The sequence below is a fragment of the Solanum verrucosum genome, unplaced genomic scaffold (genome assembly GCF_900185275.1).
Source record: "Solanum verrucosum unplaced genomic scaffold, falcon-dt-bn FXZP01000064.1, whole genome shotgun sequence".
In the NCBI taxonomy this organism is placed as follows: domain Eukaryota; kingdom Viridiplantae; phylum Streptophyta; class Magnoliopsida; order Solanales; family Solanaceae; genus Solanum; species Solanum verrucosum.
In genome coordinates, this window is record NW_026020144.1 from 128,253 (window position 1) to 144,101 (window position 15,849).

General features: G+C 29.4%; 1 protein-coding gene across 1 annotated transcript; it reads right to left on the minus strand.

Annotated features, from left to right (window-relative positions):
* Nucleotides 1–13,128: 13,128 nt before the first annotated feature.
* Nucleotides 13,129–14,061, minus strand: LOC125827759 (protein RGF1 INDUCIBLE TRANSCRIPTION FACTOR 1). The gene is made up of 3 exons (XM_049507084.1): nt 13,876–14,061; nt 13,545–13,760; nt 13,129–13,368 (listed from the first exon to the last, which is right to left on the minus strand). Exons 1-3 carry the CDS (start codon nt 13,954–13,956, stop codon nt 13,129–13,131), a joined length of 537 nt encoding a protein of 178 aa, XP_049363041.1. The 5' UTR covers nt 13,957–14,061.
* Between the last annotated feature and the right edge of the window lie 1,788 nt (nt 14,062–15,849).

Genomic DNA, 15,849 nt, shown 5'->3' on the forward strand with positions numbered 1-15,849 from the left:
ATGTGTCTATTTAATTTTTAATGGATTAGATTAATTTTTTTTGACCAAATATCATTAACCATGGTTATTAGTAATTATCTCTCCTCTCATTCCTTTCTCAATCAGCAAAGAAACACTTCTTCCTCCTCCAAAACTCTCTGAAAAACAGAACAATCAAACAATTGAAAATTAAAATTACATCAATATTTTAATGTTTTTACATTTATATATGAATAACTAGGGAGAGTCTCAAAAGAGAAAGACTGAAATGGAGTGATTAGCCCCAATTAAAGATTACAGTTATAAATACCACAAGAAAAGAAGACCCAAAAAATAAATGGAGAATTTCACCAAAAAAAAAAGTATATGAAAAAATATTTTCCTACCCATTTTTGGTGCCCTTTCCAGATCCTTTAGTTGGCTTTTGTAGGCTTTTGCATAAACTCCAAATTGAAAAAATTGATGTTACGAAGAAGACGACAGAGTTTTGTGGATCACCATTGTGACCGAACCAAACTTCAAAGAAATAGTCTCATGGGTTGGATTTTTTCAATTTTATAACCCAAGTTCATCTTTTGAATTTTGTCTTCTTTTATCACGGTGTGAAAATAATGAAAAGAAAAGCGATTTGTTGTTAACAAAACAAATTCTTTGGTTATTGAGAAAAATTTTGTTGCAAAATTAAATGAGAAAGAAAGAGATGAGAGAGGAGAGAGAAAGAGAAATAGTAATAACCATGGTTAATGATATTTGACCATAGTTTAAAGATTGCTTTATTTAAATAAATATGGACCATTAGATTTTAAAATTGTCAGATGTCATTAAATTAAATATGCACTGAACCAACTGAAGAGATTAATGTACTGGAGAGGAACCTCTTCCTGTAAAGTGTAATCTACTTATTTATATACAATACTGTTTATACTTAATTCAGAATTGTTTAAAATATTGTATAATGCATCTATCTATCAAATAAATATATATGGGAGTATATTAATTTTGAATTAACAATGAGAAATAACAAAATATATACTGATGGATTGAGTATCAGTTCCATTCCAACAATAGTAATTTTCTTCTTCTACTCTTATTAAACACTGATTTTGGGATCATACAATTTCGTTCACTCTTTTGTTTCCATTGATTTTTTAAAAAGTTATATTAATTTCATTATAGAAATGAAATGTAGTCGTGCATTCTTTGAACATATTAATTACTAGTACCATCTTACCATCATCTAATTTATAAAATATGTATAGATAAATATACAAATTTGTATATATAAAACAATCAAGCGTATATACCAGGACATGCTGATAAACTAGTTGACAGAGGGTACATTAATTTTGAAACACTTTATACTTTGCATATGGGACAAATATGAATCATCAAGGGTTGCTGCAGTTTGGACGGTTCCGTTTGGTGTTGCGAGATCTACCCACGATATGCTGCTTGTTCTTGTCCCCTAACACACACCCTTATTGTTCTCTTCTTTGCACAACTCCTTCACATGTTAGGTTTGAAGAGCCGGTTACATCAAATAATTATTTATACGTGGTTGCCACATATACATATTCATAATTAATAGCTACCACACAAGTTGAATATTCTAATTCATAAAAATACCATTTCGATTTTCCCAATCCCACAATATATCATAACGTACTAGTAACGAATTGTTATATATTGTCGGAATTGTTTTATTTCGGTCAACTCACACTATCACATTATTTTGTATTTTGGGTACCAAACAATTAGTCTCAAGAATCTAGCACTTCACCAAAAATGATCAACAACAATAATTTAATTGATGCTAAATATGTTTTTCTAGAGGCAATTAGCATTTTTTATAAATGTTCATAAAGTCTATAGCAATATATGATTCAATAACAATTAACTAATGTCAATAAGACTTTAACACTTTTTGTTGTTCTGTTTATTTATTGCCATTAAAAATTATTTTTAATGTAATGTAGCTCGCTCCTCTCTCTTCTTCAAATTACAGGCTGGTAGTTGAATCATACAAATATATAATATGGATGTCTTCTACTAAATTGCATTAATTGACAGTACTCTATTAATTTATGAAAGCCGCACGATGGCCTGGTCCAATATGTATATTTTTATTGGATTTCCATATTTTATTGGTACCCACTTGATTTGGTGGTTTCATAGAGAGATTGCGTATACTTAACTCTTATATATCATAAACAATGGTAATATGCTAAATTATATGTTGACAGAATATTAATGAAGAGGACACAAATTATTTTAAAATCCTTATTCCTAACAGGGGCTTATAATATCATCAAATAATTAAGCTTTGTAATGCACTTAAAGGAGAGTTTTATTTTTAATAAATACTTGGTAATTTCGACTATATATAATGTTATTTTCAGATGTTCACTAAGCCTTGTTTAAATTTAAAGTAGATATTTATATTAGTGTAAATTTCATATATGACATATATTATAGTACTATTTTCAAGCTATAACAGTAGATTTAGACTTTCAAGCTATAACATTAAAAATTTCAGGTTATAACAAGTTTAAAAAAAAAAAGAAATATTTTTATTAATTGGAAAAAACTTAAAAAATAAATAAAAAGATAAACGAAAATTTTAAAAAAAAACGGAATTAGAAATAATAAAGTAAAAAACTGAAGTTGTGGGCTGTAATTTAATTTGAATTTATTGTAGATAATTAATGATTAGCATGAAATAAGGGATCCAAACTAATTAAGAATATTCAGTTTCCTTAATTCACTCTAATTTGTTAAAATTAATTTTAAAATCTGATTTTAAAAATCAATTTCCATTTATTTAATAAATGATTAATCTATTTATGATTTTTTATTATTAATTAATAATATGTAATTAATAAGGAAAAAATGAAAAAAAAATGAAAATAGGGGTGTCAATTAAATTTGAATTAATTTAAGATAATTATTAATTAGCATGAATTAAGGAATCTCAAACTAATTAAGAATATTCAGTTTCCTTAATTCACTCTAATTTGTTAAAATTAATTCAAAAATCTGATTTTATCCATTTTTCTTCCACGTTTCTCTCTCTTCAATTTTCTTCCAGAAATTTTGTCACTGGCGACTAATTGAAGTTTTTTTTTTGTTTGAAAAATCCTATTTTTTTTGTGATGGACAACTACGTATCAATATTAATTAAACATGGCGGAAGATGGGATCCTTCAGGTTAGTATTTTTAATTGTTTACTATTTGGATTTGGATTTCAGTGAAATGAAAAAAAAATGAAACTGTAAATTATATTTTGTGATTTTGTTTTTGTACATCGTCACTATATTGAATGTGATATATTTTTTTGTATAAACAATACGTTTTGTTCATAATACGTATTAACTGTTGTGAAATGTATAATATTAGTGATTTTCTTTTTTTTGTGATTGTTTTGTGTATTTTTTTTTTTCTTAAAGTATAAAGTAATTGTATATTTATGAATGAATTTAATAGAATTATTGGAAAGAAATTTGTAAGAAAATGTGTTTCATAAGATGTAAAAAAAGTTATTTGACTTTTTGATGAATTGTATAACAAGTGTTTTAAGTTGGTATTAAATTATAAATTTTAGTGTGTTATATTAGATGTTGTCATTTCTAAAGTAATTAGTGAGTTAGAAATGAATTATTTGGTACGATAAGATACAGATATTTGTAATGTATGATTATTGTTGTATGAAATGTATATTAAGAAAGTATGAAATTGTATGAAAGCGTGTCCAGTAATTTGAAAAAAAAAAGTTATTTGAAATTTTGACAAATTGTATGATAAGTGTTTTAAGGTTGTATTAATTTTGAAATTTTATTGTTGACATTTTTGTATAAATTTGTGTGACATTAATGAAGTATTTTCGTAAAAAAAATGCACATATTTGTTGTATGAAATTTGTATTAAAATAGTATGAAAGTGTTTGGAATGTACTATTGAATGATATTTGTATGAAATGTTTTTTGATTGAATATAAAAATTGTTTTGTAATGTTCTGTTTGTCTGAATGATATTTGTATTTCGAATTGTTTGTTTATAATGTGAGACTAATTTATATTTTTTTTAATGAAACAGGGAATTATGTCGATTTTCAAATGGAGGGGGTTTGCTGATGTGAAATTCAAAAGGTCAAAAGTTACCTGTAGTAGATGTCGTCAAGTTGGACATAACAGGAAAACATATTCAAATTATCCTATGCAAAAATAATGAATGTTCATTTGTTAAGACTATATATAATTTTTATTTTTTTTGTTGGTTATATTAATGTTTTGGTTTGATATAAAACATAATAATTTTGTTTAGCGTACTGGTTATTATTTATACATTGTTCATTCAGTTATCATACAGAATGCATACTGTTATAAATTTAGTGCTTGATATTGTGTTTCAATTTATACACGATTCATTCATTAAGTCCACAAAATTCATACATTTGTTACTAAAAATTGTTCCAGATTAAGTATATTGTATATATTAGTAATAACTATAAAAAGTTAATTATGTAATTCATTCCAACACTAGTTTAAGGGTTGGTCATACATATATTAATCATATTTAATTCATGAGAAAATAAGACAAATGTGAAAACACAATTCATAACATTTGTATATAAAAATCATATCACGATTAAATACAATGTCCAAACATTTAATATTAAAGTCATAGTAATAGATTTCATACACGTGTCAACTAATGAGTAATCATATAGAAACACACTCATACACTGTTCATTCAGTAATCATATAGAATGCATACTTATACAAATTTATTGTTAGATGTAGTATTTATTATTTATACACTATTCATTCATTAATGACACAGCTTGCATATCGTTAATGATAAAATTTGTTCCATATCAAAGATATTGTATATATTAGTGACTAATTTAAGTTGTAGTCGGACATATATAAATCATATTTAATTCAAACGAAAATAAGACAAAATACAACTATAAAAATTATACCATGACTAAATACAAATATCCAACATTTAATATTGAAGTCATAGACATATGCATATAAAATGTATTTCATACACGTTTCATGCATTCGTTATACAAATTAAAAACACAGTGCTACTTTAAAAAATAGTGTATCAGAACTGTATGAAATCTGTATAATGTTTTTGTCCTGAACTTATAATACCCAAACATAATAGGTTAGTGCATGCCAGTCACCATGTGTACAATTAACAACACAGTGTTACAATTTTTAGAACATTCAAAAGAGAATCAAAAGGTGCAATCAACTATTTTGATAACATATTATAGTATATATCATCAAATACTTAAACAAAAAAGAATTATCCAAAAGTTAAACAGAAAAAAATTATCCAAAATTTGAAAAATATAATATGTAATGCATATCAATCTGTAATTCATATGTAGTTGATAACTGACTTGGAGAAAACAATGCATATTCTATATCATTCAATACTTAAAACGGTATAAAAAATAAATATATATCGTTCAAAAGTTAAAAAGAGATGAAATAGTAAAGAGTCTAAGCTGCAATCAATTATCTCAAATTTGATCTCCATAGTCTTGGTGTAGGATAATTGCTGGTATCTGGAGCATGTTTTTTTGCTATGCGGGATCCATCAAGTTTCCTAGCAACAGTCCCAGTTACTTCACTCTCACTGATCGCGCCATCATCGTTCTTTGTTTTTCCGCATTGCCATCAACCTAGTTAGAGAAATTGAAAAAAAAAACCTTCTTATTATATATAAATTTTTTTTTAGGTATTATAAGAAAACACCAATTTCATACCAACATTAGTCATAATTTATACAAAAACAAAGGAATGATTTAACAAACTACAATCAGTTCACATAATTGGACCACTGATATCATACAATTTTGATAAAAATAATACACAACTTAAGTCAGCTTTCATACCAATAATAAATCAATTTCATGTCAATGTTAAAACACATTTCATACCATATTTATAAATCGTATATTAAGTCAGCTTTCATTCCAATATTATTCATGTTTCATGCCAGATTAGTAGACATAATGAGAATAATTTGAAAAAAAAGATAGATTTCCTCTAAACTGTGTATCAACTTCATACCAGATTTAAACAAGTTTCACACCAAATATAAGTAATACATCATATTATTTTTATACCAAATTTTATACCAATTCATTCCAACATTAGACAAAATTCATACCATAGTCATAAATCGTATGTTAAGTCAACTTTCATACCAATAATATGCATAATATAACAATTTTAACAAAAAAGTCTACTAAATTGATTTAACCATATCCCATGTAGTAAAAAACACAATTAACTTTTGGAGGACTAATACAAGAAACAAATCATGTAAATCTTTTCCTTTTGAAAAATGTACAAACAAAATCATGTAAATCATACATAAACAAGAATTTGTACAAACACCAAACATCACATGCATATATATATATGTTATAAAATACAAATTGAAAGATCAAGATCATACCTTTTTGGTCTAAGCCAGATCAGTTACACCTGTGATCACAAACGACATATAATTCCTTTATGTCAACTATTAACTCCTCATGAAAAATGTTCTTTTTAAAAAAAATAAAAAATAAAAAAATTAGATTTGAATAAAACTGATAGAATCCATCAACCTCTCCCTTTTAACATCCTTTTCCAACTTCATATCTTTAACAATTTTGGGACAAAAATAGATAAACCCTAAACCCTTTCACCTTCACCTTCACAAATTAAATTTCTGGTAAAATGGTCAGTCCCAAGAAAACCCCAGAAATTCTACAGCCAAATTAGAAAAACAGAACCTTTTCATATGAAAAGCCTCAAAGCACTCAACTCCAAAACAAGTCTTCCTGTAAACACAACAAAAACACAAAAAACCCTTTAAACCCCATTGAAAGTCCATGTCTCACAAGTAGAGATCTGCCCTTTTGTTTTGATTGTATGGAGAATAGATTTCTCCTAATCAGTTTTTAGATGTTGAAAAATCGGCTTCAATGGAGTATGGATGAAAGATGATTTTCTGTTTTTTTTTTTAACGTGGAATTGATGTGGGGTGAGGGATTTAGGTGGGGTGTGGAGGTGTGACTTGTAACTGTAAAAAAGGAACAGTAATCAATATAAATCCCTATAATTGTGTAAGAGATAATTATGGGGTATTCTTTATTAAAATAATTTAATAATAATATAAAATTATAAAAAATTACTTATTTAATAAAGTAAAATTTAATTAATTTATAAATAATTAGTGATATGTTATAACCCGTAATTAAACTGTTATAAGCAAGAATTTTTTAAAAGTAGATTTAAAACCTGTAATATTGACTCTTAAATGTGTATATGAGGTGATTTTTCCTTTATATTATAATCATATGGTTTGACATTTCACAGGGAGGGAGAGTCCCTCCAGTGAGTAACACTTGATCCAAAGCCCATCAACTGGCCCGACATCACAATTATATTGGGCTCATTTGGGAATAGGCAAGCGATCCCTATATACCGGGTTAGACCTTACACTTTTGTTTAATATAGAGAAAATTTTACATATAGCAAATAAAAAATTGCTAATTGTATGCTATAGCAAACTTTGTAAAATTGCAGTCCGTAGCAAAATTATAATTTGCTATGGAATTGTCTTTCTGTATATTCGCTTGTCATTTTTTTTTTATATACATTTTGATAGTTTAAAAAAGAAAAGGGCGTTAATTTCGGTTAGAAAAAAAAGGAAAAAAATCACTGAAGTCACGCACGTTCTGTTCCATTCGAATTCCCTTCCTTCTTCGTCGTCTTCAACAGTAAGAACTCCATTGTAACTCAATTCAGAAAATTGATCAAGCAATTGATGGTACTACACAAACAATTGAGATCATTGGACTGTAGAGATAGCAATAGGAGGTAATTTCATGACGAAAATATACTCTGATTTTGCTTTTTTAGGTCGAAGATAATGTTCAACATGTATTCAAAATCAGATTTCCTTTTTAACTATCATCAATTTAAGTTGAATGTATATTGAGAGGTGTATATTTTGTTCGAAATAGAGTTTAACACTTATGATTTGTATAGTTAATTTATAATCTAGAAAATTTTGTGATCTGGAAATTTTCTGGATGAACTTGTTGATTATTTTGAATTTGTGATTTCGCTCATTTCACAGTAATATTTGTGTTCGGATTTGTATATTTGCTTAGAGTTTATACGTATAGGTTTTCAGATATGATCCAGTAAGATATGTATAATACATATATGAAACTATTATGTGTATGTTTTATACAGTTATCTTCATCATAACACTGCGCTTGTATGAAATTGTATAATTGTGTATATAAACATTTCTATGAGTATGTAATTGGAATATGTATATATGTGAATAACTGAAGTTGCTAGAATTTGTATAAATATACGTTATGTTTGTTGTTGAAATTCTTAATAGTATAAATGTATATGTATATATAACTTTTTTTTTATACAGAAATTTTGAAAATGGCTTCATTAGCTATTTTGGTTATGCATTCCGATAGATGGAACAATGACAATTGTTACGTTGACTATACAATTGAGGGGGTGATTTTTAAAGAAAGTTCATCGTATAAGGAGTTGTATAATGTTATTGCAATGCAATTCGGTGTTGATACAAATGTGATTAATCTGAAAATTGAGTATAAGGTTAAAGAAAGCAAAACGCCAATGTTGATTCACAACGACATGGGTGTTAGAGTGTATATCATGCTTAAAAAGGCTGCAGATGACTTCAACAAGTATCCAATTTGTATAAGCAAAATGGATAATAGTAGCAATATCACTGAACTGTGTGAAAGTTCAAATCAGGAGAATGATATGGTTACATCAATTTGTAATGATGGTATTGCTGATTTTGAGACTATGCAGCTGTCAATTGGTGAATTGGTAGAGCCGCTTTGTGTCTTGGGGTCAGGGAGCTGTGATGGAGTCATTTCAGATCCTTGTAATAAGTACGTGGAGATTGACCAAGTGTATAAGAACAAAGCCACTTTGAAATCTGTGATGGAAAATTATGCAATTGAAAATAGATTTCAATATAGAACTGTGAGGTCAAATGCAATCAGGTAACTAGTTTATACAACAAATACATTAATGTATATGGTGTTTTAGTTATTTGTATATTCATATGTTGTAATTCAAGAATCTTGAGTTCCACTGGAGTTGGAGTTATATTCTTAAAAACAAGCTGCAAAATATAGACATGTTCATATTGACATATTCATTATACAAATATTTACTTAATCAAATGTAAAAACATATATACAGTTTATATATATATACATTAGACAAACTTATATGTATAATTATACAGTTTATAAGTTTATATATACAAATGAGCTTATGTTTATAAAGTTCACTTACTTATAGGTATATTTATACATTGTCAAAAACTTGTATAAATAATAATACATGGAGCAAATTTATACATATAGTTTTCTATAGCACAAACTGATACATATATTTATACATTTGTATATTTATACAGTTATATATCTATACTATATTTATACAGATAATATATTATACATAAAATTGTACAGTGCGTATCGGATTGTTGTCGTCTCTGAACATGCCCTTAGCTAAATAGCTTAGATGAGGGAAATCTTTTTTTGTCTTCCAGTTAAGTATCCTAGGGATGTGATGAGATACCTTAACATCAATTTCCTCATCAAAATTCGAACAACATTCATAAAACCACACTTGCAAAGCAAGTGGGAAACCATACAACCTGAAATACTTCCCATCGTGTTTGATCTTAGTGTGCAAATGCAGAGTCAGAAGGTCAAAAGCCTTTTTACCCCATGGGTAGTCAATGTATCTGCCCGATTCAACCAAATCAAAGTCTTTCCTATCAATAACAGTATTGGTTGGTTCTTCGAAAAGGATGAATGAATGTATATAGAACAATATAGCAAACTTCACCGCATTATCATCATTATCCCCACAAACCTTATTATCAAACTTTTCAACCAACTGACTCTTGGTGATGGCTTTTTCGACTCCAAAATACTGAAGAATAATTATGTTTGGTTCTTCGGTATTAAAGACAAAATCCTTCTCATTGTCTGAACATTTTAACCCAGATATTATAGCAAAGTCACGAATGGTGAATCGCAAAGTGGTGTCATTCACATGTATCAGGATTGCATCTTTTGAGCTACCCTCAATTTCTCTCAAAAACATGCACCTAATCAGTTGTGCTTGATAATGACACCTACGAATGCTAGATAATTGGGCAAAACATGTTATTCCACAAAATTCTTTATATTGTGAACTAGTAAGCTTTGTAGTTAACACTTTCATTACTTCAATATTTGTGTAACACTGCATGTGAGGTATGCGTGTTGGTTCTCTTTTTCCTAAAAACTTAACTGCCTGAAAAAATGCATATATAATTTTACTAAAAATACACACGTATACATAATTAAGACACAAGTACATATATCAAAATGTATGAAATAGCTTTTAAATGAAAATAACATATACAAGTTTTATAAAGAAAAAATACATTATACAAACTAATTTCAACTGTATAAATGTTTATATTGTATATATAGATAAATTGTTGTACCGCTACGAATACAATAACTATTGATATAATACTTATACAAATAAATTCAAATGCATAATTGTTTACATTGTATATATAGTGAAATACAAACCATTTATATATGTGTATAAGTTTGTGAAATTGTATATGTCTAAAGGAAGATTATACAAATAGGATCCTTATACAAATGAAAAAAACTTATACATAAAACAATTCACAAAACTGTATAAATGTTTATACTGTATATATATTATACATTATACAACCAATTTCAAATGTATAATTGTTTACCTTGTATGTATAGTTAAATAGTTCTATTTTATACACTTAACTTTGGCTATTAACATAGTGACTATATAAAACTGTATGAACAAACAGTTATAAGACATGAATCAACACAGAAAATACAAGAAAAATATAAAATCGTAACATATACAAAAATAATGATTATACAAATACCTCATCATGCTCCAATAAGCCAGAAACAACAACTTCCTTTCTTTTTGCATTCTCTTCTGTATAATTAGTTGTTTTTTCTTTCCTTTTTTTACTTGACCCAGCAGCAGACTGGTCTTTCTTACCTCCCTCCACAATTTTGATGTTGGATTGCTTCGATTTTGCACTCATTCCCCCCAATCTGATTGAGTTATTTTTCAATTTGGATTTGATCTCTTGCATTGTGTTGGATTTGGACATTGAACCTGAAACCTCCCCAAAATTCTGAGTTAAACCTAAGGAAAAAGATGGGCGTTCAACACTATTTTCGACATGCAAGGGTATACCTCTTGTGAATCTTTTAGATGGAGATTGGGCATCCATTGTTTGAAGGAAAACTCTATATGGATTATGAACTGATGTGAAAAATTGCTTGAAAAAACTGGAAAAAAATAGACAAAAATTAAAAGTAATCGATTGAGATAAGTTTTGGCGATACCTGAAATTTTTGAAGGGATTTTGAAACCGCGATTGAGAACGTGCTGGTGGAGATTTGAAATTTCAAACTAATTTTGGGGAGAAATTGAAGGAAATAAGAGATACAAACGAGAAGAAGATATTGTATTAAAGGAAGAGAATAACGTCAACTTTTTTTTTTTACTAATACAAATCGGTGGGGCCATTAATAGCAAACTGACCGAGACTTTGCTCCTTAAAGGAAATAAATGAAACGATAGCTACTATATTTATTTTACATTAAAAGTTTGCCATTATGTACAATTATCCCTTTAATATATATATATAGCACCCAATTTTCCTATTTATCTTCCATTAGTCAAATACTAAAAATGAGATAAATATTACTCCATAGCAATACTTTTATAAGTAGAAGTTATATTATTGCTCCCCTACCGTAGTTATGTATATTCAAAACAATTAATTAGACGCATGCAACCTGTGACCAAAGCTAGAAATATGGAATAATTAAGCTGATTTTGGGGTCATCCTAATTACTAATTTTTATCCAAAACGAACTTCAACGCTTCGTCATCTAGAAATTCCGAATGTGTGATTATCAACCTTTCAATTTTAAAGAGAGAAAAGAGAGAGCAGATTCCTCACAGTCCCTATTTTCCAATTTTATTTAATAACCTCTCTATATATTCCAATCATGTAGCTTGTTCGTTTGTGTATATATATAGTATACTCTTTCTTTCTAGTTCGTGACTTGCATGATTTTTTATTTATTTGTAATTCTTAAATATTTATATGATTATAAATTATTTTTATTAATTGGAAGAGAAAAAAAATTGGATTTTTTAAGGGCTAGAGATAGAGAAAGGGAGAGGAGAAATTAAAGCGGCAAGTCTCTATCGGGAGTCCACCTCCGTGGCTTAATAACAGTGTTACGTGTCCTCCAAGCTTCTCTCAATTTGACATGGATGCAAAGCACTAGGTCCCACCCTCTTCTTCTTCTTTTTATTATTATTATTCCTATTTGCTTCCCTACATAGAAGATATTAGTATGACCATGCATGGTTGGCAATTTATATATCTTAAAATTACTACTCCTTGTCAATTAATTTAACTGTGTCTTGTAATCTAGCTACGGTCAAACGGTTCAGTTGCACGTGCACTAGCTGTAGCTGTAGCGTTTAATTTTTTTTTCCATTCAGGTCAAAACCCGTTTGCCGCCTCATCGACGTGTCTCTTTCAACATTCAACAAAGCTATTGAGGCCTGAGGATCTTGTTAATGCTTTTTTTGCCATTTATTCAACAGAGCTATTGAGGCCTGAGGATCCTTTTTTGCCATTTAACGTTAATGGAGTAATATACCAAGTTCTAGCTATAGCTAGTTAATATATCCACTAAAAATATCGTATTCTCAAACACATCATAAACTACGTCCTATATATACCATTTTCTTCCCCGCTCCTTGTTTAATTACACAGCTTGTAAGTAAATTAACATATACAAAAGGATTCATTAAAACATAAATATCGATCTAGCATAGTACTCCTACCTATATAATATAATGCACATGTTTGTATAGTAATTAGGAACTATATATATAAATGTATGTCTGTGTGACGGAACCGTATTATTGTAATTTGATGAGCCGGCCGGCCTTAATGAATTATCAAAAAGGGGCACGATGTGGAATGCCTTTCCTCCTGTTTGAATTGTTGTGGTTGTAGATAGGAGGCGTATCAGGAGACATATTGTATGCCTCAATATTCAGATGACGAAACCCAAACGTTACTTTCTCGTCCCTGCGCTTCTTCTTCTTTGGGGTCGATGATTCATCATCCCAATATTCATTCGTCTTCGCCTTCAATGTAAATGTCAACTCTTCATCGCCTCGCCTAATACCATTCAGCTGCAATTCCAATTTACCCCACCCAAAAACAATTCTTAATTAATCAATCAATATGGTCGTATAAACTGAACATACTTGGAAAACAAAGTGAAACAGATACCATATATAGTTGCTTCGGTTTAACCAAAATTGCATATTTCTAATTTCTATCCAAAAGAGAATACATACTTACGTACCTTGCAGCCGAGGGAGCAAAATCTGAAAGTGTCAAGTAGGCTGCGGCCGCAGATTTCACAAGTATTGGTAACCCCCTTTCCTGGTCTGGGCTGGGGACGCTCATTCAGAAACACAATCTTGGCGCTATTGATAATGTATGTTTGAATGCAAGATATGTCTAGGTACCTTTGAATTTCATTCACCCTCACCACATTATGGTATGACGATCTTCTTATCTATACATATAATAATAAAAACAGAGGCAGACACATATATATATATTATAATTATGGCTGATCATGACATATATATATATATATACGTACTACTGAATTAAGTAGAGCAACTGACTTGTACAAGGCGATGGTGTTTGTGATTGGCCAAACAGTAAGAGCAAAGAGCATTACTTCCCATGCAATCCAAACAATACATGTTGCATTCGCTCTTATTTGAATCACCGTGAATTGTGCAAGTATGGAAGTAGTTAGCCTTGAGCAGCGGCTTCAACCATGCCGGCCCAATTTCATCCTGACTCACCTATATATTAATTCAGACACAGCGAGCCCATTAATTTAATATGTATATATATAAACACACAATTATCTAATTTGTGGGGTTGAAAATGAAGATTACCATTATCTTACGAGTGCTAGTGATATATTCTGCAACAGAGATCTACTTAGTTAGTTAGAAGAAAGATATAAGGAAATATCGGAAGAAGAAAAGTAGAAGGAAATGAAAGGTAGAGGGTGAAGTGACAACTACTTACAAGGAAAGTGACACACATTTCTAAGGCGGTCACTTTTTATTAATTCAGCACACAATAATTAAAAGGATAATCATCCTCTCACTCATAACAAAATAATAATAATAATAATAATAATAATAATAATAAAAGGAAGAGGAAGATAAACATATATTATTGCTCCCTCGTATGTAAGAGTAAGTAAATGTTTTGTTGCTTAAAACAGAGAAGAGAAGAAGAGTTTTCTGTTGACCTCCTTTACTCTACATTCCTATGACTCAACAAACTTCATTTTTTTTTCTCTTTTAAGTCTTAACTTGTGCAAATAGAAAGATCGATAGATACCCCATCCCAGCTGCTTTCATATATTCTAAGAATAATATTTGCAATCCAACGTCAATTATGTGTCAACAAATATTAAAGTATTTTAAAAAATTGGTTCATACTTGAGATTGAATAATTTAGGATTTGTTTTTTCTTCCAACCACAAAAAATGGATAAATCATTTGAACCATGCGTTTGAATAGTTGGGCAGCAGAAGACGTCCAACACAACAGTGGATCCAATCCAAACCCCTTTTGGGCCTTAAGTAAATGGAATGGGCTTTGTTCCACCGCCCATCTCATATTATCCCCCATTCATTTTTGATGGTTTAGACTCTGCATATGTTTACTTTCTAGCTTTTGTGAATCTAACCCCATTTCATGGGTCACTATGGCAAAGCTCACTTTAACTAGTCTGTCCCTCAATAATTCGCCCAACTTGCTATGGGTAAGATATACCCCAACTCATCCATTGGAAGAGATATAATAATAATAATGTCCAGAATACAATTAAAATATGAAATTTTAAAAATCAAATCTTATTTCTACCTATTATGAAAACAATTAAACGATAGTAGTATCATTTTAAGTGGAAGGTACTAGAGAACTAATCATGCAAAAGGCAAGAGATAAGACATGTGCGCCTTCATCATTTGTTGGACGCATATAATTATTATTACTAGTACCTATATTAAAAAGGAGCAAATTGCACTGTTGGCAAGCAGTTGTACATTGTTAATGTTGCAATATATTTATATCCACGTCAATAGAAATAATACTCCCTTTATTGCTAACAGACAAAAGATCAACTGGTGAGAGTTTTTAAAAAATGTCTAGTCACAATCTGCTTCTTAAATGAGTGAAAGACAACCACTAAACTCTAGAGTAACAGATGAAAAGCAGGGATTGGAATGAACATGTAAAGGAAAGAAGTGAATTGTAGTCATAAAAGAAAATGTAGCGATTACCATTTACAGACAAATCCTGGTGGGGAGTGGGGACCCTCATCTCTCTCTTTTCCCAAATCAACCAATAAACCTAACTTGGCAATTTGTGGATACAAATGAATGATTTGATATTAATAACCAAATCGAGCCAGCAGAAGTAAAGTGTGGTGACCCTGCAGGAGTTGGACGTGTTGCTTTAATTTGCTGCCAAGAATTAAGAGTAGGGCACACTACAAATTAAAGATGAACACTACTCCTAAAACACTTGTTCACCAGTTCCTTCTCTTCACTGTGGTGACTGGTGAATAAA

Coding starts and splice junctions, on each gene's coding strand:
- LOC125827759 (XM_049507084.1), bottom strand. CDS start 13,956: ATGTATTGTTTGGATTGCATGGGAAGTAATGCTCTTTGCTCTTACTGT. Junction 13,761..13,875: donor AACACCATCGCCTTGTACAA/GTCAGTTGCTCT, acceptor TTATATGTATAG/ATAAGAAGATCGTCATACCA. Junction 13,369..13,544: donor TTTGCTCCCTCGGCTGCAAG/GTACGTAAGTAT, acceptor TTGGAATTGCAG/CTGAATGGTATTAGGCGAGG.